At 37.1% G+C, this 23,773-nt stretch overlaps 2 protein-coding genes across 3 annotated transcripts; one reads left to right on the plus strand and one right to left on the minus strand.

Annotated features, from left to right (window-relative positions):
• Positions 1-297: 297 nt before the first annotated feature.
• On the minus strand, positions 298-5,091 carry LOC6036088 (UDP-xylose and UDP-N-acetylglucosamine transporter). Its single transcript, XM_001846129.2, has 5 exons — positions 4,766-5,091; positions 4,601-4,644; positions 4,414-4,528; positions 4,178-4,345; positions 298-1,573 (listed from the first exon to the last, which is right to left on the minus strand). Exons 4-5 carry the CDS (start codon positions 4,252-4,254, stop codon positions 637-639), a joined length of 1,014 nt encoding a protein of 337 aa, XP_001846181.1. The 5' UTR covers positions 4,255-4,345; positions 4,414-4,528; positions 4,601-4,644; positions 4,766-5,091; the 3' UTR covers positions 298-636.
• Positions 5,092-14,193: 9,102 nt separating this feature from the next.
• On the plus strand, positions 14,194-23,401 carry LOC6036087 (major facilitator superfamily domain-containing protein 12). 2 transcript variants are annotated; one of them, XM_001846128.2, is made up of 5 exons: positions 14,194-14,833; positions 20,988-21,802; positions 21,920-22,245; positions 22,562-23,026; positions 23,088-23,401. In XM_001846128.2, the coding sequence occupies exons 2-5, from the start codon at positions 21,035-21,037 to the stop codon at positions 23,251-23,253; spliced, it is 1,725 nt and encodes a 574-aa protein (XP_001846180.2). In that variant the 5' UTR covers positions 14,194-14,833; positions 20,988-21,034; the 3' UTR covers positions 23,254-23,401. The 2 variants fall into 2 exon arrangements, with proteins under 2 accessions (XP_001846180.2, XP_038111749.1); XM_038255821.1 differs by having other exon boundaries at positions 14,194-14,416.
• Positions 23,402-23,773: the final 372 nt, after the last annotated feature.

Below are 23,773 nucleotides of genomic sequence, written 5' to 3' on the forward strand. Positions count from 1 at the left end.
CTAAACTGTTCTCAATGTTAAAAAATGAAACATTTTTAAAATTTTATGATCTCTGCGAAAAAAATATTTTTGAAATTTTGGAATCACGACTAACATTTTAAAGTTATAGGCCAAGTATTAAATATTACACCATTTTAAAATGGTTTTATCTTTGTTTTATTTATTAACTATTAAGCCATTTTCTTTTATTTTATTTATGGGTAAACACTGTTATGAATTAAACCTCTGTGCACGGTACTTTTTTGTGACCAGTCCTGGATTTTCTGTAGAATTCTTCAGAAAAGAAAAAACAACTAATTTCAAATCTTTTTTTCTTTATTGCACTAATTCTAATGGTTGGTGTAGAAAACGGCGAATCTAGCTGATTCTTACATTGTACGTACAAAACTTGCAAACTCCACGACGAGCACAACTTTATTCGATCAGTTATAAAATGACAATAATAAACTAATAATTACTCAACAATGAAGTGCGTGGTACGGACTTGATCATTTAATCTACCTAATTTGAAAGAGCTTGTAATTTTTAGTCCAACTTCATCGTTGGAAATCTCTTTGAGCTAAATAAAAACCTATTGAAACTTTTAGTACTTTTCATCAAAACAATCCGCCAACTAAAATAAACCCTGAAAACCTTTTAGTCAACCTTCTTCTCAACTTGCGCCTTGGCGGGCCCAGCCACGGCCTGGCGAACCTTGTCCACCACCTCGGTGAAGATGATCGTCCCCGTGAACACGAGCAGCGTTCCGATCCAGTGGTAGATGGTGAACGGGTTGTTGAAGTACACGATCGAGAAGAGCAGCGAAACGAACTTGCGCAGCGTCACTACCAGGGTCACGGTCAGCGAGGAGCATTCCGTCGTGAGGACGTACACCGAGCTGATGCACACGTACTGGGTGAGGACGTTGCCGAGCAGGTAGAGCCACGTGATCGGAACGCCAATATTGAGCAGTGGGACGTCGTAGAGTGGGCTTGCGTTGGCCAGCTTGATGTGCTCCCAGATGTTGGTGGTCAGGATCAGGAAGAACGGCAGTGGCAGCAGGTGAGTGTAGAACAGGGCTTCCTTGGGGTGTTTACCGTAGCGTTTGTACAACACTTCTTGGTAGAGTCCCATCCGGGCTGACACGAACAGCGCCAACGTCAGCAACGTGATTCCGACCGTCCACCAGAAGAACACCTGCACCGGGTCCTCCTCTTCGGCGTTCTCAACCACCTGGGTGCTCTTTACGTCCTTCCCGGAAACGATCGTACAAACCACGATCCCAAGCGTGATCATGCCCACCGAAAGGTACTTGGAAAAGGCGTACCGCTTCCGCAGAATTATGATCCCCATGATCATGTTGGCGATCAGCGACCCTGCCCGGAAGATCATGTGCAGCGGCATCGGGATGTTGAAGTCGAACGCGTAGTTGTTGCACACGCTGGCCACGAAGAACATCGCCACCAGGATGGTGTAGTCCTTGAGGCCGATCCGCGGCTTTACCGTGCCGCACTTGGACGTAAACAGGAAGCCCTCCAGGGCGATAAACAGGAACTGCAGGAACGTGATCAGGTTGCCCGAACCGGGATCGACCCTGGAAGGAAAATGGTTATATTGATAATTCGATTTCAAGGATATTTAGCTTTAATCGTCCTTTTCTGACATATTCCCATATTTTTGTTAAATAAGTTATGTTAATGTTTAGGCCACAAAAATAGTTATGTTATTAGAGTTTTTTTTTAATGGACCAATAAGTTATTGTGTTTCATATGTTTATTGGACATATTCAAAAAAAAAAACTCTAGATTTGACCTTATCAAATGTTGGTTAGCGGCTAATTTGAAAATAAATTTCGGGAAAATACCTGTTCGAAATATCTGAAAGATTCACGATAAACTAATTTGTTGATATTGAAAATAGGATGCATATTTACTAAGTTATCATCACTTAAAAATTCAACGCTTAGCAATTATTGTACAATTTTCAATATCTTTTAAACATATTTATAAAAAAAAAAAACAATTTTAAGTGGATATATCTCAAAAACGGTGCACGACATCGAAATTTATGTCAAGTACCATCATCTAACAAGGCTATAACAGTTTTCACAATTCGCCCCAGATGACGGTACTATTTGATTGGAATTTTAATTTTTCACCTAAAAAATAAGGTCAAAATAATATGTTATTTTTTTTCAATTTTTTTGATCATGTTTTATTTCGAAAAATGGCAACACTGCCAAATGAGATCACTGACAAATGGAAACACTGCAAAAAAGATGCAATTTGTTGTCATTTAAAACAAATCCAAAAAAACAAAATTTGTTAGTTTTCGCCATCCAATATTTGGCAATGGGTATGTTTTGACTGTCGCTATTCTTCTATGAGAAGTCCTAAGCATTACCTACAACTTTGCCGTAGACATCAAATCGATCAGCAAATTCGTTCTCAATATATCGATATTGTAATGTTTTATATATTTTTATAGCTGTCAAAATTGTATAAAAACTTGTGAGCACTTCTCTACGGAATCGGGCTTTTTTTCAACTTTAAATTTTTTTTAATTAATCCGACTGAAACTTTTTTGGTCCCTTTGGTATGCCCAAAGAAGCCAGTTTGCATCATTAGTTTGTACATATAATTTTCCATACAAATTTGGCGATATATGAAAATTCTGTATCTTTTGAAGGAATTTTCTGATCGATTTCAAGCAAAACATTGTAATAGGGCCGAAGCCTAAGTGTAAACAAAGAGTCTATCCTGCTCACGTCAGTTGACGTTTACATTGGGAACGAGCAGGATAGACTCTTTGTTTACACTACGGCTTCGACCCTATAACAATGTTTTGCAAGATTTGGTGTCTGCGGTAAAGTTGTAGGCATGGATTTGGACTACACTGAAAAAAATGATACAAGGTAAATTTTTTTTGCTGATTTTTTCTTTAAGTTTTTGTCACTAAAACTTGATTTGCAAAAAATACTATTTTTAATTTTTGATTGTTTGTTTTAGAGGAGATCAAATGCCAACTTTTCAAAAATTTCAAGGCTATGCAAAATTTTTTTGACCGAGTTATGAATTTTTTAATCAATACTGATTTTTTCAAAAAATCGAAAAAATGGTCGCAAAAATTTTTCAACTTCATTTTTTGATCTAAAATCAAATTTGGAATCAGTATCAGTACTTCAGTGAAATTTTGATTAAGTGCACCGTTTTTAAATTTAAGGCTATTTTAGGTAACTTTTTTGAAAATAGTCGCAGTTTTTCATTTTTAGAATAAGTGCACATCTTTGCCCACTTTTGAAAAAAATATATTTTTGAAAAGCTGAGAAAATTCTCTATATTTTGCTCTTTTAAACTTTGTTGATACGACAATCAGTTGCTGAGATATTGCCATGCAAAGGTTTAAAAACATGAAAATTGATGATTTCAAAGTCTTACCCAAACAACCCACCATTTTCTAACGTCGATATCTCGGCAACTAATGGTCCGATTTACAATGTCATGGTATAAAATATTCGTGAAATTTTTCGATCTCTTCGAAAACAATATTTTCAAAAAAATGAAATCAAGACTAACTTTTAAAAGGGGCCAAATATTCAATATTACGCCCTTTTAAAATGTTAGTCTTGCTTTAAAAATGTTGAAGATATTTTTTTCGAAAAGATCGGAAAATTATTAAAAAATGAAAAAATAATAATAGCGACTTTTTGCAAATCAAGTTTTAGTGACAAAAAGTTAAATTAAAAATCATCAAAATGTTTTTTACCGTGTATCATTTTTTTTTTCAGTGTAGTCCATATCCATAACTACAACTTTGCCGAAAACACCAAATCGATCAAAAAATTCCTTCAAAAGATATAGATTTTTGAATTTTCATACATCATTTTTGTATGAACAGCTGCCAAATTTGTATGGAAAATTATATAGACAAACTAATGATGCAAAATGGCTTCTTTGGGCATACCGAAGGCACCAAAACAGTTTCAGTCGGATTAAAAAACACAAAAATAAAAAAATCGAATAACCGAAATCTGAGAGAACTGCTCACCTCTGAGCATAATAAATCTAATAATAAGAATGACACAGCATAAATATTGCAACACAACAAAACACACTCATACATAACACACAAACAATCAACTCAAGGTTATGTTACATAAAAAAAACCATTTGACGAAAAACCCCACTCGCGGACTTACTTGACCAGCAGCTCCAGGAACACCACATTGCTGCAGCATCCCACGAAGACCATCACGATGGCCATTGCGGCGCTCATCTTGGCAAGTTTTGTTGACGGAAGTGCCCGCCGTCAGCGCCTACTAATTATTGCCACACGCGTACTTGACGCACTGTCAATGGTCTATGATCTGCAACGCATGGTGGAAAAACTGGTTTCAATTTCAAGTTCAAGTAGGCCATTCAAACCGATACTTACAGATCGACTGCCTGGATTGTTTTTTTTTTTTGTTTCTTTGACAAAACCAGCTGCCTTGACGTAATATTCCACTGGTCATGCAATTTTATGAAGAGGCAAAAGTTGCTTGCTCGCACTGTAATTAGAAAGAGATTAGACAATTAGTTAAAGCCGCGTCACCTTGAACACTGCAAGAAAGAACACCTACCTTAGTGCAATGTCATGCTGAATCTGATAACAATTTGTCGTCGTCTAGAAAATAATTATGATTAGACACAACGTTCATTGATGATAGCAGAACCTTCAATACGTGGGCATTACTCTCAGTAAATACTGACACGAGCAAAATGACCAATGTGTACTGTACACATACCTCAACCGCACCTGGCGTTTGCGGTGAAAAGTCGAAAGTTCGTTCAAATCAGAGAAAAAAATCGGCGCTAATGAAATTATTGCCTATTTTTGGGGAAACACACAAAACTATCACTGACGACACTGACACCGACGAATGAAAAGATGAACCAAAACTCCCTCACTCAGCCGAGCTAGGCCGTGAACTGAGACGAAATGCCGTGGTCATGCCTTAGGTATATTGCAGTGTTTATTTTAGCCGCAGTTAGTAGCGGTATTATTGGCCACTAGTTTTGTGTTATGTACCGCCGCTGACGATGAATCAGGTGAAGGTGTGTGCGGAGCTCTCATGCATGTGTTGCTTTTGTTGACATTCGACGTTTGACAGGCATAAACGTCAGCAGAGCATGAATCCCCAATGGCGGATTTCGCTTAGCAGCGAGTTTCACCTTAATGTGAACCAAACATGGCAGACTGTGCGCAATTGGGCGTTAATCTTTCAAGTTCGTTTGATTGTGCAGTTATGATGCAAAGCGCAATAGCTTCTAATAATTTAATAATTAATTGAATAATGTAACATTTTTTGTCTTATTTCAAGCGCACTATTTTCAACGCACTTTACAGTTTTAGTTTTTTATGTTAAGACTGATACAAATTTTATTTAATGTTTTTGTACCGGTCAAGGTCGAAAGTGAGGAGAGAGAAACTGAAAATCAAATTTCAAACCAATTTTTCCAAATTCCAAAGCAAAAACAATAAAAAAATGCAATAAAATTTTTTAATTCTAAGCAGTTTTTTTTTGTTCTCTGATTTTTGAGAAATTTTCAAAGGAAAGGGGAAAAAAATTAAAATAAAATTAGAAATGGCCAAATATTTTTGAGATCAAGATCGAGTTGAGGGCAGTGATGTCAACCATCGCGACGCTCATTTTTGTTTCGCGGGACATATTTTTTGTTTGTAGTGCTTTTCAGTTACGGAATTTGACAAAGTTGTGTATGAAGGACTTGTAGAACACACCAAATTGTACAACTTTGCTGAACATACAGTATGTAAAAAAAGTATTTACACCCCTTGGGCACTATGCACATATTGTGATGAAACATCTAAACAATTTGATGTTGACAGAAACCTAGTACTACGTTTTGTTCAGAAACTCATGCCAGACATTTTGCTACAAAAAGCTCATGAAAAGATGATTTCTATAAAAAGTTATATAACAAATACTATTACGAAACTAAAAAAGGTGCAAAAAAAGTTTGTACACCTTTCGAAAAATTAACATAAATCATGTTATTTGTTGACAAATCACCATTAATCCAGTCTCCCAACTTCAAATAGGCATCCTTGACTGATTAAAAAAATAATTTGGATTGAATATAAAGTTTACTAACTACTTAGTATAAAAGTTTATATAACTCAGGAAATTCTATATAAAACTTATCTAAACTTAATTTTGCAAACTTTTAATTCAACTAAATGTCAATATATTACCATAGAATTGCTAAATAAACATTTTGGAGTGGGTATAACACCGTTTTAGGGGTATTTGTATCGATAGAATAGATTTTTCGTTGGAATTTCGTACCAACCCGGAATTACGTCGTCGGAAAATCCGCCGGCATCCGACCCGGTCCACAATTCTTAAGTCAACCTATAAGGCATCGGAAAGGGCATAAAATTTCCGATCTTTTGATACCCATACATCTAGGTTTTCTATAAAACCCACGATTTTAAATACCTGGGCAAAAAGTAAGTTTGATCCACGAGAACAAAAATTACGAAATTCCATACATTTTTGGCAGATTGCTCAAACAAAACCATAACAACGTTTTTACCTAGGTATTTAAAATCGTGGGTTTTATAGAAAACCTAGATGTATGGGTATCAAAAGATCGGAAATTTTATGCCCTTTCCGATGCCTTATAGGTTGACTTAAGAATTGTGGACCGGGTCGGATGCCGGCGGATTTTCCGACGACGTAATTCCGGGTTGGTACGAAATTCCAACGAAAAATCTATTCTATCGATACAAATACCCCCAAAACGGTGTTATACCCACTCCAAAATGTTTATTTAGCAATTCTATGGTAATATATTGACATTTAGTTGAATTAAAAGTTTGCAAAATTAAGTTTAGATAAGTTTTATATAGAATTTCCTGAGTTATATAAACTTTTATACTAAGTAGTTAGTAAACTTTATATTCAATCCAAATTATTTTTTTAATCAGTCAAGGATGCCTATTTGGAGTTGGGAGACTGGATTAATGGTGATTTGTCAACAAATAACATGATTTATGTTAATTTTTCGAAAGGTGTACAAACTTTTTTTGCACCTTTTTTATTTTCGTAATAGTATTTGTTATATAACTTTTTATAGAAATCATCTTTTCATGAGCTGTTTGTAGCAAAATGTTTGGCATGAGTTTCTGAACAAAACGTAGTACTAGGTTCCTGTCAAACTTTAATTTTTTTACATGTTTCATCACAAAATGTGCATAGTGCTCAAGGGGTGTAAATACTTTTTTTACATACTGTAGTATTGATTTTTGATGAATACAAAAAAAGTTACAACCAAAAATGCGTTAGGCAAACGAAAGCATCGCGAACCATTGGTCCTGAGGTCTGGAATCTTCTTGTAACTTTTTGCGTATGAATTTTACAGCTATACAATGTTCTGAAGAAATGTTGATGTTGGTGAGTTCTACAAGTGCTTCGAACACCATTTTGTCGAATTCCGTAACTGAAAAGCACAACAAACGAAAAATGTGCCGCGAACCAAAAATGAGCGTCGCGATGGTTGACATCACTGGTTGAGGGATACCGAATAAGTTTACTGTAAGTCAGAGGAGCCCAAAGTTTTTGAATGGCGGGCCAAATGTGATTTTTTTTTGCAAAAATGAAATCGCGTTATTTTAATCTATAATACATAAAAATGGTTCTATCAGATTAAGTTTTTTGAAATTTAAGGTATTGTTTAGACATTTTCGTCATATAAAAATATGCAAAAATTACAATTTTTCAACAGCTTTGTTCAAAAACAGCTTTTAATCAATTTGTTATCAGTTTATAGAAATCAACAAAACCAAGAAGTAATCATAACAATGATGTCCATAAACATTTCATAAATTTATGCCGCTGCAAATGTAATTTTCAAATAGCATAGCATAGCATAGCATAGCATTACGGGTCTGCACCACGCTGTAGGGGGTGCCACAATGGTCAATTCCGCTGCAAATGTTATTTTCAAATATGACTTAAATCAAATGTATTTTCCAACAATTTTCCAACAATTATTCCATTACTTCGATAAAATTGCCATAAATTTTGGTCAGTCACTCAGATTTTTTTTGCAAAATGTCATAAGTTCGAATACCGAGGTGGAATATTTCTCAGTGCAAAATAAGGTTGAGACTCAGTCCATAAAAACTGTGCGCTTCAATTTGTATTTATACGATTATTACAGTTATTACATAAGGCACATTTCCAAAAATACTCGATGAACATTTAGAATTTTTGTTGTTAAATTGATAAATTTTTGAACAAAATATTTGTGTCGCCGGGTTCAAAATATGTATAAATCATTTGCTTAATGTTGACAAAAAATGATCATAAAAAGTTGAAACCTTAATAAAAAGAAAAAAGTCACATTACAAAGGTAAAAGGGCCATTTAACATGATCATTCAAAATGGGTACGGGGGCCACAACAAATCACATCGCGGGCCATATTTGGCCCGCGCGCCTTACTTTGGTCACCCCTGGTTTATTAATCGTTAACATGAATCAACGAAAAATTATTTTATCAATCTATGAATAAAAATTCCTTGGATCTAAATGTTTTTTGACCACCGATTTTGATAGGTTGAATTTGATGTGTCAATTTAAAATAAGCCGATGCAATGAAAATATTATATATTTCAATTGAAATGTGTGAAGAAAAACTTTAGTACTGTAAAGACTCGATAATCCGAAGTTTTGATTATCCGAAGGATTTTGTGGGACATCGGATGATCTTTTTTTTTAATTTGAACATCAAATTAGAATTCTGTAACCCCATTTTCGGCCATTTTTTTTGCCTTAAACATTACCAAATGCATTTTTTTTATATTTCATTACCGCCAGTTTGGCCGCCATCTTGGATTTTAAAACTCTTAATCAATTTAGAGTTGTTTGGGGGTCATGCTTAAGCTCGACAATCAAAAATAAGACAATGACATTTTTTTCCTAATTCGATTATCCAAAATGATTTTTTTTCGAGACTTTCGGTTAATCGAGTCTGGACTGCATAAAACTTAGTGATAAGTAAAGTTCACTAAATTTCATATTTGACGATAACACATTTTTTGACAAAATTATAAAAAGGGCTCATCCATAAAACATATCCAAAAAAAATATAACATATATTTTTAAAAAAACATTAAAAATAGAAGAAAAACTATTGAAATTTTTTCTAATCGGATGTATAACTTAAATATGCCCAACTCCCATATACTAGAATACAAGATTTTTTAAAAGTTTCACACAGAAAGAAATAAACAAAAACTTACAAAAAAATAATTAAAATCAACGTAAACAAAATAATTAAAATGAGTCGATTGTCATGATTTTCCGTACGAAGTTATAAATTATGTTTCCCTGACAATATCACAAATCGACATTTTTGAAGTTGATGTCAGTCAACGCTTCGGTTTCAAGGATTGATACATTTGAGGTTTGATAGATTTGAGCTTCCTGAGCATGATCCAATCGACGGAATTGAATTTAAGAGAATTGAACAAATAAATAAAATTGTAAATTTCGGACATAGATTCTATGGAATTATCTTAAGCAACCATGCGCACCCACGTTTTTCTATGAGGAGCATGAGCATGAGCATGGTTGACTGCCAATGAGCTGCTACTCCGTTATTGACAGATCAGCTGAAGTTAAACAATGAATCAAAAATGATCAGTGGGAGCCAACCATCCGTTCACTGTTTAACCTCTGAAGATCCCTACTTTATAAGTCAATACCGGCGCCCTCCCAAGAAGCCTGGAGTTCAACGAAAGGTAGGAATGTTAGTTCGATAGTTGAAGTTGCAGACTCAGTTTTTCGCTATATACCTGTTGACACCGTTGAATCCACAGCATATCCTTCAAGCATCACGTGATAAATATTTGTTTGGGTTAGTAGGATAAGGTATTGGCTTTTCAGTGCCTTCCGAGCTACGATGCTATGGGGAGAACTTTCATAACAGACCCGTCGGCGAGCCTTCCGAGCAACGATGCTAAAGGAAGGGCTTTCTGGTTAACACACAAAATCACTCACACACAGTTATTTTGCTCTGCTATTAACTCGATGATCCAAAATGTCAGCGCGTCTTTCGATCATTATATAGAAATGGATTTTTCACCGTAAAAAAATAAAATCTTATTCGAAAAAATTATACACAATTTACCCGACGCCGTGCCTTCCGATCAACGATGATATAGGGAGGGCTTTGATATCACAAAACAGTTAAGATTACAAAAGCACAAAAAAAAACCAATTACTCAACGAAAATTACGCTCAAGACACACATAATTCAGTAAGGGAAGCGCGTGCCCTCGCCGCCGGCAATCAACTGAAGCAGGAAACACAATTAACAGTCTGTTACTTTGGAACACAATTACTACGACAATCTCAACTGGTGGCATGCCCTCCAATCAACGATGATAAAGGAAGGGCTGATATTATCATTGCTAGCAAGAAAAAGGACACCTAAAACACGATCGATCCTGTCAAGCAACCGCGTTGCCCCACCGCCCGCAATCGACACACACAACTCACGACAAAAATGCAAAAGCACAAAAAAAATCACTTTTCACTCCGAATATTTTTAACGACCGCGCGCTTCCTTTGGCAATTATGCACTCCGCACCCACGTTTTTCTATGAGGATGGCAAAAATAATGGAGGGCGCGTGGTTTCATAGCATTTATACTCATACAGTCCAGACTCGATTATCCAAAGGCCTCGGTAACATTTCACCTCGGATGGTCGAAACATCAGATAATCAAATCAAGAAAAAACTTTTTTTTCGTTGTTTTATTCTTGATTCCATAAACTTCTCGAAAGTGATTTAAAATTTTTAAATCCAAAATGACGGTTTATTATAAATTTATTAGTTTTTAAGACAGTCAACAATTCAAATTTGACTAAAATGGGGCCCATACAAACCTTCGGATAATCGAACTTCGGATAATCGAGTCTGGATTGTATTTAAAATGTTATTTATTAGCAGGGAATCCACTAAAGCGTGTTCAGGGAGCCCAAATATGTCGAAACCCGTCTAAATCTGGATTGGGTTAAAGAAGGTCAATGTTTAAATCTATTTGATAGAATTTCAGATTGATTAGAATAAAACCACCTTCTAAACTTTTAATTAATTCAAATGTTGAGGATTTCGTCATCCAAATCCCACACAATCCCAGCTTAACCACTATATTACACATTTTTACCTCGAGAAAGATGAAGCCCTACAATCGGAACCTCACGGGTCCTTCACTATCGATTTGCATTCACTCTGAGTGTGCTCAAACACCTCTATATGCGGTGTACTTTAACATTGCCGACCGAGCTCATACATTACATTAACACACATGTTTCAGACAATCCGTCGTTTCGCATAAAAGTTGAAACGTGATATCGTTCGGTTCTCCGTTCTGTCTGCTCGTGGTGGGAATTGCTAATGTTAATACTTTGTTGTACTTCTGCTTTAAAATGACAACATTTTCATCAACAAATGATAGAAGATGGGAGATTAAAAAACCATTTAGCGATGAAATACTTCACAATCATTTGGTAATGCTTGTTTGAAAAAGTATTAGTTTAAACTCTGATATATTGCTTATTGCCCAAAGTGACGATTGAACAAAGTATAACTTGGCGTCGTTAACTTTATAGTAAATGAGCTGACGACACCTCAATATTTTACTCATCATAACAATCGGATAAAACTCCTTAAAACGTGGCTTAAACACGTGCAGTATAAATTGTCATAAGCATATGAATTGATGTAAGTAGAATTTCCAGATATACGGATGAATGAATGGATATAATTATCAATAACACAATTTCCACAACGAAACCCCAACCAAATCCGAATGTATACGATCGAAAACGAGTGACTAAATTCAACGCAGCAGACTCTCCAATACAAAGCAAAAAACGGACACGCCAGCGAGAGCATTATTAGTGCACCGGACGCCTTGTTTTATTTACTTTGAAATGTGTCCAACTTCACACCACAAACGGCCCTCACGCGTGTGACTTCTTTTCTCAGAGACAACGAAACTCACATGCGTGCAACTCACTTTGGCGCGCATCAACAAACGGACTGAACTGGAGCAACGCGTGGAGCATCTTGCGTTTACTTGTCTCGCGTGCTAGAACAAAGTTCAATGCATTGATCTAGTTGGAATGATTGGAAAAAGAGCTATAGTTTTGAATAGTTTATACAAAATTTATGAATGAAAGAAAAAACATAATTTATATAACTTTGAAAAAAAAATCACATTATCAACTCAACTCTACCAACTCACATGATTTTAATTTTAATTTTGCGTGAACTGGGTTCAATTCCCGCTGAATAAAGTGTTTTTGTGTTTTTTTTTTTTTTTTTTGAGGAAAACTGTCGCATGTAATTAAATCAAATTTTTCAAAACATATGCAAAAAGGACATTATTAGGGCAAGTGATTTTTCGCGATTTCACGGAAGCCGTGTAATCCGTGATATTCCCCTTGGCCGTGAAATTTGGGAAATACCGTGAAATGCCGCGAAATTAGAAGTATTCAATTGATAAATCGCTACTCAAAACAACACTTCTTTAAAAAAACGCAAAATTTTTTTTTTATTATAGCACTTGTTTTAATGCTTCTAGTTTTGATGAATTAGAGGTTCAGGACTATCTTCGTTTTGGAGGTATTTAAGTAAATTAATTTTATAAAATCTCAATAAAGTTAAAACAGCTGAATCATAAATTCTTGACTCTTTTATTAGGTCCTATAAACAAATGTTAACATTGAGTTTATCCCTTTCACACATAATGTCAATGTTCATTGGAGTAACCGAGATACATTCAATGTTTACATTTGTTTGTAAGACCTTATAAAAAAATCTAGAATTCAACTGACGGAAATTCTTCAAAATTTCCCAAGATTAATTTAAAACTACTTCTTTTCAAATAAATCACTATTTTCAGGGGGTTTTAAACGCGGTTTATTGTGTATCTAAAACTACTGCTAACTTTTAAGACAGTTTTCTGTTAATAATTTTGCTAAAAGAATACATTTTAACGTATATTTTGAGCAGTTTTTAGAGGTCCGTAAAATTGCCGTGATATTTCAATGTTTTGTAATTGACATGCCTCGTAATTTTGTTTTTTTCGCCGTGAAAAAAGCCTAGCCCTAGACATTATTAAAAGTTCTCTGGTAAATTGAATGACTTTTCTAACAAGCAAAAAGCTGCTTTCCGAAAGTCTGATACACTATGTGAAATTTTGCCAACCGTGGACCAAGCACTCCTCGTAAAAGCAGTTCCCGTTAGCCAGTGCTTGTCCCTATTAACCCCAAGCCTTCCGTAATTAATTGTACTGCACATGACTGGCTGACCGCAATTAGCTGAGTGATAATCAATGATTTCCGTCCAAAGAAATGACAAAGGTGTGAACTTGAAACAGCAGAAAGAAAGTCGTTCGATGCATCAACCACATCGATTAAAACTTTCAAAACAAACACTAATTTCAGAATACACCACTTGGCTGACGCGCATCCTGGAGATCGACGAGAAAAATGCAAAAATAACATCAAAGCGTCACACTGACACATGAAACGCAACAGGAGAAAAAAAACAAAGGAGGCACCACCCTTCTTTTCCCCCACAGCCTTAACGTCGATAAAGCAGTTTATTTTTGTTAGAGCTTTGGGTGAGGCATTAAATCAGCATCACTGTGCGCCACTTAAAATATTTCTCAAGGGAAAAGTGCTGATTTAATGTTTTGAAGCATTATTTGCTAGTATTAAATGCCAATATAATGCTGATTTACTGCCGCTATTTAGTGCCTCACGGTTACTTCCCAAAATGTTATTCCATTTACCAGAGAACTTTTGATGTTTTTAAAGGGTAAAATGAATACAAAGCGTTTACTGAAATCAGCTTCAAATTTATCGAGGAGTGTTATTAAAAAATACATACAACGATTTTAAAGAATTTTTCTTACACAAAAAATCTACCAACTCCATGCACTGAGCCAACTTGGATGCACCACACATTTTTTTTACTCCAATATCATGTTACAGGGCAGAGGTGTTTCGTGTTGGGTTGGGTTCATTCAGCGGTTGTTCCACGTGCAAGCCCACAATTGGAAAGGTGGGGGTGGGCGGGAAGTTATACAAGTGAGTTCATGCCTTTCCCCACAACAGCAATTCAACTGCTGCCTTCAGTCGAGATCCAGCGTTCGCGTCGACGAGTCGTACAAGTTCGGTTCCGCAGCTTTCTAAAGCGTTTGAGACGTAGTTGTGCCAGCACACGGTGGATACACTAATACTGGTACAGAAAAGGGGAAGCTTCTGCGTATCCAAAGCAGCCCCCAAGTGGATGAATCAAGATGGGTGGTTCGTGCTGAGATATATAACCAGTGATAACGAATATACACAGTGAGTTTGACGTTTTTTGCGGGAATTCCGTGGCCGGGTTTACATACGCAAAACGCATCAATTGAAAATCAAAACAACGTCGCAAATAGTTCGAAGAACACTATCAATTCAACAGTATTATTGGGGCTAAGCTGAAGGAAGATAACAAAAACAGTGGGAATAGTAGAGCACAAAGAGAGGTGGTGATCTGGACTGATGACACACATCTCGAGACAATCAGTATTGTCGGAGAAGGCTTAATGGTGACCAGAAGTGGCAAAGTGGTGTGCCTGCTAATCGGTATTTTGCAAACAAACGTGGCAAACCAGAAACAGCTGATTGGCACCACATTCCCAATTGGATATAAGAGTCAACATGGTTTAGTCATAGTGTAATTAAAAGTGTGCGGAACTATCGACGGGTTGAAATCTGGAAAAGGTACGAAATTTTGGCTGTAACCTATGGGTGCTAATCAGAGTCTCGATGGTTTAGTGCAAACAGATTCGTCGATACGGATGATGACGAATGATGGAAGATAAGGTCGCGTAAATTGAAACGCACCTTGGTTGACATTGTTGTGTAGCAGCAGACTACTTACAACGGGTCATTCACGCGCTGTTATGTACAAAAGCATAAGCAGCATAACGTGCTTGAGAAAGGGAAGTGACTGTTGATGGATGCCTCGTCTACATAATGAATATCACAAGGGTTTCTGCGAGACAGTTAAATTATGATTATGCAATCTCAATAATATAGAGGAAAAGCATGTTATTCATATCGGGCACCCATTGATGGCATGGGAAGGAAAAAGTCTTAGCAAAATCCCCAAATTTTATAGAAAAAGAACCAAATCCCTAACCTGCCAAACATTTGAGAATTTCCCCTGTTTGAATAAGGCTGGTACAAATTTTATTTAAAGGACACAGATCCATAAGTTTTAATGTGAGTGAAACTATTAAATATCGTCAAAACTTTCATCAAACATTTTTAGAAATTCAGGCTTTCAGGGGCAGACAAAATGTTGAAATCGGAGGAATAAGGCTGTTGCAAGTATTTTACAAAGCTTTTTTCGACAACCCTCTCCTGCCCTTATTAATAAAAATTTTCTCGAAAAATCATGGGCAAAAATATATTTTTCAAAAAATTTCAAAATACCTATTGACATTTAAGTGCAATCAGGTAAATCAATTACAATTTAATTCCTCTGCCTTTACAACCATTTTGAGCATGTTCTGGTTTATTCAGAAATAATTTGAATTTACGAGATTTTTCGATGAATGAATGTTTTTTCGCTAGAATGTTTTTTTAATCTTACATTTTTTGAAAATAAAACCCTTTTTTAAACATTTTTTTCGTTGAAATGTTAAAATTCTGGTTCTCGATGATTTTTTATTAATCACATTTAATTTAAACATAAAATTACACCGTTACATAAATTATGCAGGTTACATGACACAATTTTCGAAATATAAAAAAAAAATTGGAAAACACAAGTACATTTAGCTGAAAACTTTGTTTGTGGTACCTTAAACAGTACACCCAAAGTTAAAGAACGAGGGGATAGTCCTCACGAAAAGAATCGTGAGGAAAGTGCTATTTTTCGAGAGTATAGTCCTCTCGCGTGTTCATTCGTTCATTGGAACAGTTCACCCTATTGAGTGGCTTATATGGACAAATGACCGCCACTTTTTTTTCAGTGTATTTTACTACCATTTTACTACCGAATCGTGCTCTTTATCCTCTCGTATGCCGATGTCCAGTTCTGGGTTTAAAATCAATAATACCTATAGAAAACTGCCATTTTGTTTTCTATTATTTTTGATTAACGAAAATGTTGAAAAAATAACAGAAATAAAAAAAACTTCAGCTGATAGATTTAGTTTCTAGTATTTAAAATTAAAATAACGTAATTTATTTTTTTATAAATATCTTATTTTGTAAATTTGGCCCACAAGTTCATTTGAGCTTCAAATTTGGCCCGGCCGTGTTTCATACCAGGCTCAATGCAACTTTGTGGGCTGATCATACGAATTCGGCATGTAAATATTCGAGAATCTGTGTCTCGAGAAGGGATTTTCTGATCGATTATGTGTCTTCGGCAAAATAATACGTTACGATTAGGACTTTTCAGAATAAAATGACACAAGGAAAAAAAGTCCTGCTTTTTTAAAAAGACCTTTTATTAATATATGACAAATTCACAAAATGTCAGAATTTAGTGGATTTCTGAAATTATAAAATTAAATTTGCAATGAAAAATTACTTAACTTTTTTTATATATATTTATAAAGTGCAACAATTACATTTTGGATGATAAATTTGTCGATAAATTTGCAATTCAAGAAACGTCATTAAGGAAAAGTATTCCGCAAAAATTATAATTCGAAAAGCTGCGAAACAACATTTCAAAAATGACAGAAATAAGTCTCTAATGCCTTTTCAAAGGGTACGACTCTATATTTTTGAAAGCTTTAAATAAGTATTACATATGGGTAATTCTCCGCCAACGCACACAGCAGTTGCCCCGACCCCTCTTCGATTAACGTGAATCTTTGTCCTAAGGGTTAACTTTTGTCCTTGATAGCGAATCCGAGGTCCGTTTTTAGATATCTCGTGACGGAGGGGCGGTACGACTCCTTCTATTTTTGAACATGCGAAAAAAGAGGAGTTGAAAGGGGCCGTACCGCCCCTCCATCACGAGATATCAAAAAACGGACCACGGAATCGTGATCAGGGATAAAAGTTAACTCTTAGGACAAAGTTTCACGCAAATCGAAGAAGGGTCGGGGCAACTTTTCCCGGTTTCGTGTGAGTTGGTAGAGAATTACCCATATTTTAAAATAAACGCTTTTGAATATAACTAAATAGTTTGCAAGCAAGTGTACAATTTTTTTATTTTTAAAATTCTATTTAGCTAATCATACGTTCTTTGCCCTCAGATCATTAACCCAAAAGTGACGAAAATGCATATAAAACATCTATGCGAATGCGTCCAGAGAAAGTAAGAAAAAAATTGGTAAATTGCTGAAAGTTGTCGACAATTAAAAAAAATTGTGCCATTTGCTAAAAAATGGAAAAGTAAAATTTATAAAATGTAAAAAAGTTAATTTACAATGAACTGGAAAGTTTTGGTATTACTTTATAATAATTATAAAGTTTTTTTCATGATGTTTTAGGAAAACTTTGAAGGAGGAGACCTATACTTAAAATTTGACACTTAATTTTTACATTATCTTTTTTGACATTGCAATTTCTGACTAAGAAAGTTAATTTGTGAAGCCAAAATCGATCCGAACCAATTAAATTATTCGATTCCATGTTAAGTTAACTAAAAAAACATCTGACGAATGTTCCTGCATCCTTTTTTGCCTTCCTTACTGAGGAGAGGCTTAAAAACCACTCGAAAAATTAACTTTTTAATTTGACTCAATAGACCACCCTTAATTTTAATTTTTTTTTTTTTTTAATTAAATATACTTTATTGAATCTTTCTTATAATAATTACATTTGGTTTACATAATAAGTGGTCAGCTGTGGCTCTTCAGCTTTAGTTTGCTTTTCGTGATTTAAACACTGTTCATTTTCTTAACTTTAAAAGTATATGATTTATCATTTTTGTAACACTTGGTACAATGAGGAAAAAAATTAAGAAAACATAACCTAACCTAAAACTAACTTAATCTTACCATAAACTAAACCAATCCTTGAATCAAGGGGTATTCAGATATAGCACATTTTTCCCTGAATTTCAAACATTTTTCTTGAATCTTCTGATCCAACATTTTTACTTCTGCTAATTCATGAACCTCACTTGATCTTGTCCAGCCAGGAACATTCAAAACCATTTTGAGTACCTTGTTTTGGACACGCTGGAGCTTCAATTTATGAGTTCTAGCGCAACACTCCCAAACAGGTACTGCATACTCAATAACGGGGTAAATTATTTGTTTGTAAACTGCTAACTTATTTTTCAAAGAAAGCTTTGATTTCCTGTTAATTAAAGGATACAAACACCTGATGAGAATGCTGCACTTGTTCAATATTTTATCTACATGCTGCCGAAACAATAGTTTCGAGTCAAGTATGAGACCTAAATAGACAACTTCCTTTGACCAGGGTATCGAAACATCATTCATTTTAATCAAAACATCATCCTTTGGGGCAAATCTGGCCGATTTGGAAAGTGGAAAAATGATGGTTTGAGTTTTGGCTGCATTTATGCGAATTTTCCAGTCGCCAAAGTATTCGGAAAGAACGTCAAGACCCTTCTGAAGACGGCCAACTAAATATCTGGTTATTTTACCCTTATAAATAACGGCAGTGTCATCAGCAAAAGTGACAACACACCATTACCAGGAAGAGTAGGCAAATCAGATGTAAAAATATTGTACAGAAGTGGGCCAAGAATACTTCCTTGGGAACCCCAGCATCAATGTTGAATAATCCAGAAGCAATCCCATTCAGAAAAACCCTAAACGATCTCTCCGAAAGATAGTGCTGGATAATTTTGATAAGATACATTGGAAAACCGTACAAATACAGTTTATGTATCAAACCATCATGCCAAACATTGTCAAAAGCCTTCTCAACATCCAACAAAGCCATAGCAGTTGATTTAGACTCAAGCTTGTTCTGCTTGATGATTTTAGTTACTCTCGTAAGCTGATGAGCAGTATTATGTCCCTTTCGGAAGCCAAACTGCTCGTTCAAAATTATATTATTATCGTTGGTAAAATCCAAAAGCCTTGAATAGATGACCTTCTCAAAGAGTTTGGACAGACTACTCAAAAGACTAATGGGACGATAACTTGTTGGCGATGTTGGATCTTTTTGAGGCTTCAAAATTGGTATGACTTTGCCCAGTTTCCAATTGGACACCACCCTTAATTTATATTTATCAACTCAGAATGTTTGTGGGAAAGTTGATCAAAAATATGCACTTGATTTTCTCAGTTTTGGATGAACCAATTTTGTCCGGATGTGGTCTAGTGGTATTGAAAATTGTAAAGTTTCATTTAGTTTCTTAAAAGATATGATAAAAAAAAATATTTAGACGACCACAAAAAATCTAATTTGGTTAGTATGGATTTGTTGGTTCAAATCGAGAGTTTGAGATGTTTGTTTTTTTAATGATTCAGAAATTAGATGTGACGTTGATTAAATGATGAAATTGATTACAATTAAAAATTAATATTCGCAATTCGCAATTCGCAATTTTCAGTGTAAGAACGGGCCTTGACCGATCTTATGCACTAGGTTCCCGACGAACACGCACTGCCCTTACACCTACATCTCACCCTTGCTCTGAGTCAGTACGAGCAGCACGCTAGAACACGCTTTGAGTGTTCGTGCCAGGCATGCACACCTTCTTTTCCGGTTACGCATTTTAACTCGGCCGGGGGTGGTACATTACGTAGGGTTTGATGTAAGTATAAGCGCTTAACCATTTATAGTGTGCCTATCAACTTTCATAAAGCCAAAACTGTTTTATTTTTAGTTTGAATTCAAAAACGAATTGTTATTTACTGTGTATTGTTTTCTCCTGAAATCTTCCCTATTGTTGAGTCGTGTTTATCTGTTGCTATTTCTTTTGTCGCGGTGTTTTGTTACAATATTTTGGTCCTAAGCATTTTATAAAAGTTTTTCAAAAGTACAATAGTAATATTTGCGTTAATCCTTTAATCATTTCATAAATTGAGTCAGGGCTCGAACCTCACTTGCTTAAGAAAAAGGTGAAGTTTCAAAACAATGGACAGTGAAAGAAATATACTATGTAAAGAATCAATAGTAAAAGAAAGATAGTAATTTATGAAGAAGATAAAGAAATTAACAATAGTTAATGAAAAGAGATAACAAACAAGCTTAGATTATTGTTATGATGGGCAATTTACATGGAAGATGAGAAATTATTGAAATAGATAAATAAAGAAAAGGCACATGATAAACAAAATTGACATCGCTGCCAAATTAAGGGAAAGCAGACAGTTTGTTGCAGCAGCATCAATTAGTAAAATAAAGTGGAAAAGCGTTGAGAAATAAGAGAATCAAATAAGTAAAATCGAAATCAAATGGAGGATAGTAAACAGAAGCTGCGTTAGAGAATCAGTGAAACAAAATTAACAGAATATAGATGATAGATAAAAACGGAAAGAAGAGAAACCCCGTTGTGTGATGTTTCAGGTACATCCACAGCAGTTGACTCAACATACTGCGAATCAAAACAATACCGTCTACAATCACAAATTACTTCCCTTTCCCACATTGTCGCGCCCCTTTCTTCTAGCCGTCTCGACTCTGACCCTCGCTGGTCAAAGGTTTACGATCCGTTTCCACAGGCCACCAGCTAGGTCATCATGAAAACCAAGCCAACGTGGAGGTAAGAAAATAGGACACTTGCAAGGAACCAGAGCTATACTGTCCTGATCAAGAAAGATCTAACAGGACTACGGACGTAGTCAGTGACGCTCCTTCCAGGATGTTCCTCGCCTGAGCGTCAACTGAAGGGATATCATCAGAATCATTCGCACTTGGCCTGCACATTACAATTAAAAATTAATAATTAATTTAGTTTTTTTTTTTTCACCAATTCCAGGACTCGTTCCCAACCTTTACACATCTCACCGTGTCTCACCTCCAAAAATGTCAGAAAAATCCACTCTAAACGATAGTAGAAATCCAACACAACAGCAGCAACCCCTCCAGAATGGTAGTGCCAGTCCAAACCACCGCCACAACAGTAGTACTTACGGAGCAATAGACGAAATAACCACAGCGACACCCACGTCAACCGCCCCCAACGGTGGCGTTCCCCCAGGCGAACCAGGCGGATCATCCACAATGGGCGGTGATCGTCGCTCGACGCTCAAAGTGATGGAGAAGCTCGGTTACGGGTTGGGCCACGTGTACAACGATCTGTGCGCCGGGGTCTGGTTCAGCTACACGTTGCTGTTCATGCAGGGTGCTTTGGGTATGCCGGCTGCGGAAGCCGGTGCCCTGGTCATGCTAGGCCAGGTTGGGGACGCGGTCGCCACTCCGATCGTGGGATTTTTGACCGATAAGTACGGGACGAAGAGGCAATGGCACGCGGCGGGGACGTTTCTGGTGTTCCTGACCTTCCCGATGATCTTCTCGTTGTGTCCGTGGTGCGACGTGGCTCCGCACTGGTGGGAGATCGTGTACTTTACCGTGGTGATTCTGCTGTTCCAGTTTGGCTGGCCAATCGTACAGATCACCCACCTGGCCATGATCCCTGAGTTGTCGCGGTCGCAGAAGGATCGGTCCGATTTGACAGCGGTTCGGTATTCGGTGTCGATCGTGTCCAACGTGGTCGTTTACCTCGTGACCTGGGCGGTTCTTCGAACCAGCTCGGACAACCAAATCGGTGCCAACGATGCCTATCGATTTCGTGTGAGTTTCTCCCCCCCTGCCAATAATGTGTACAAAACGCATTTTTAAGGCTTGTTTCGGCCACACCTGACTGGACTTGAGGAGACTCAAATTACACTCACTTTTTTCTCTTTCCAGGATATCTCGTTAATTCTGACGCTGGTCGGGGTGTCCATGTCGGTGCTGTTCAACTTTTCGCTCTCGTTCAGCGGCTACGAGCATCGGCGGCATGCCGCGTTGCAGCATAATGTGATCAAGTCGGGGCCCGGAAGTGGCACAGGAAGAAGGGAGCAGCCGCGGGACCCGGAGAAGCAAGCTTTGCTACAAGCTGAGCAGACGGGTGGAACTTCGCAGCAGACGGTGGCCAATGGGGGGACGGTCAAGCCGGCAGACGACGAGGTCGTGCTGAGGAAGCCCAAGAAAAACTTCTTCAAGTCACCACTGCTGTACCAGAATGCGTTGCTGTGAGTATGGAATGTTTTTGTCTCTATTTTTTTTTAATGTTTTAACTAAAATGTCAAATGGTTGATGGGTTATGGGAATAGAAAAGCTTTTGGGCTGAAATTAAATTTCATCAAAATAGACATGTTGTTCTATAGGCTGTCATGCCATAGCAAACTTTTTTTGTAATGTTGGTACCACTGCGTGATTTTGACATTTCGGGTGTGCACCATTCGTAACGTCATCTTTGCTTAAAAATCTGGATAAGAAATTATAAATTCTATTACAAGATTTACAAGATTCTGTGAAAGCATTGCTTCTTCTCTTCCAAACCACCAGCTACGTCTTCTCCCGTCTCTTCATGACCACCTCGCTGGTGTACATGCCCCTATGGCTGGACGAGCGCACCTTCCAGCCCGATCCGGTCCAGAACAACGCCAGCGTGGAACATCTGGCCACCATTCCTCTAATGTCCTTCCTGTCATCGTTCGTCTCGTCCGTAATCCTCAAGTACGCCAACCGATACGTCGGCAACAGTCTGGTCTACTTCGTGGGATCCACCATCAGTTTGGGAGTCTGCTCTTGGGTCGCGTTGAGCACCAGCGACGGTTCGTACACCACCTTTGAACTGCTGGTGATTGCGTCCCTGTTTGGCGCCGGGAGTTCCATCACCATGATCAGCAGCCTGTGCATCACGGCGGACATGATCGGGAAGCACGCGGACCAGGGCGGGTTCATCTACTCCGCGGTCACGTTCGCCGACAAGCTCATCACCGGCGTTGTCGTAGTCATCATTGAGTCCATGTAAGTTCATGATTTTTTATGGTTCAAAATACCAAGTCACTTAATCTTAATTTTGTTTTAGGAAATGTAAGAATCGAGCCGACTGTCCGGACTACTACCGGAGTGTGCTGGCATACGCGTGCGGGACGGCCGCCGGTCTCGGCTGTCTCACGCTGGCAACCCTGGTCTGCACGCGATCTACGACGCGTCGATCGAGGAGAGCGGCGGCCCCAGTACAGCAACGATGATTGGAGCCAGTGACATATTAGCAATTTTCTTTTAAAACTAAGTGATACATAGTGTCGATTTTAAACATTCTAATCACGATCATGATATTTTAACACGCAAGAGTAATGTTTAAGGAGGTCGTTAAATACCAATAAGTATTTTCTAAAATACGCGAGAGTTTGGCTTTATTTTTGATGACACTCACATTCACACTGATTCTGATTGGGGAAATCTGTTTCAGAGTAATTCTTTAAAATTACATAATTCTTCGCTTGTGTTCTATCTTGTGACACGTCCTATCATTTTACAGCAGTTTGTCAAATACGATCTTCGGATGTGGCCACCCGAGAACCTGGGAACCGGTCAAGGAGGCAAAAATACATCTGATGATAAACTCCATCCAAAATCATGAAGTCACATGACTAGTTTACACTGTTTCAAAATGCGGTTCCGGATGTGGCCACCGAAGATCGTTGGAACCGGTTTAGATGGGTCCTATGGCATTTTTGTTTTAATGTTTTGCATGACTGTTCATGGTAA

This window comes from Culex quinquefasciatus, chromosome 2 (assembly GCF_015732765.1).
Source record: "Culex quinquefasciatus strain JHB chromosome 2, VPISU_Cqui_1.0_pri_paternal, whole genome shotgun sequence".
Classification (NCBI taxonomy): domain Eukaryota; kingdom Metazoa; phylum Arthropoda; class Insecta; order Diptera; family Culicidae; genus Culex; species Culex quinquefasciatus.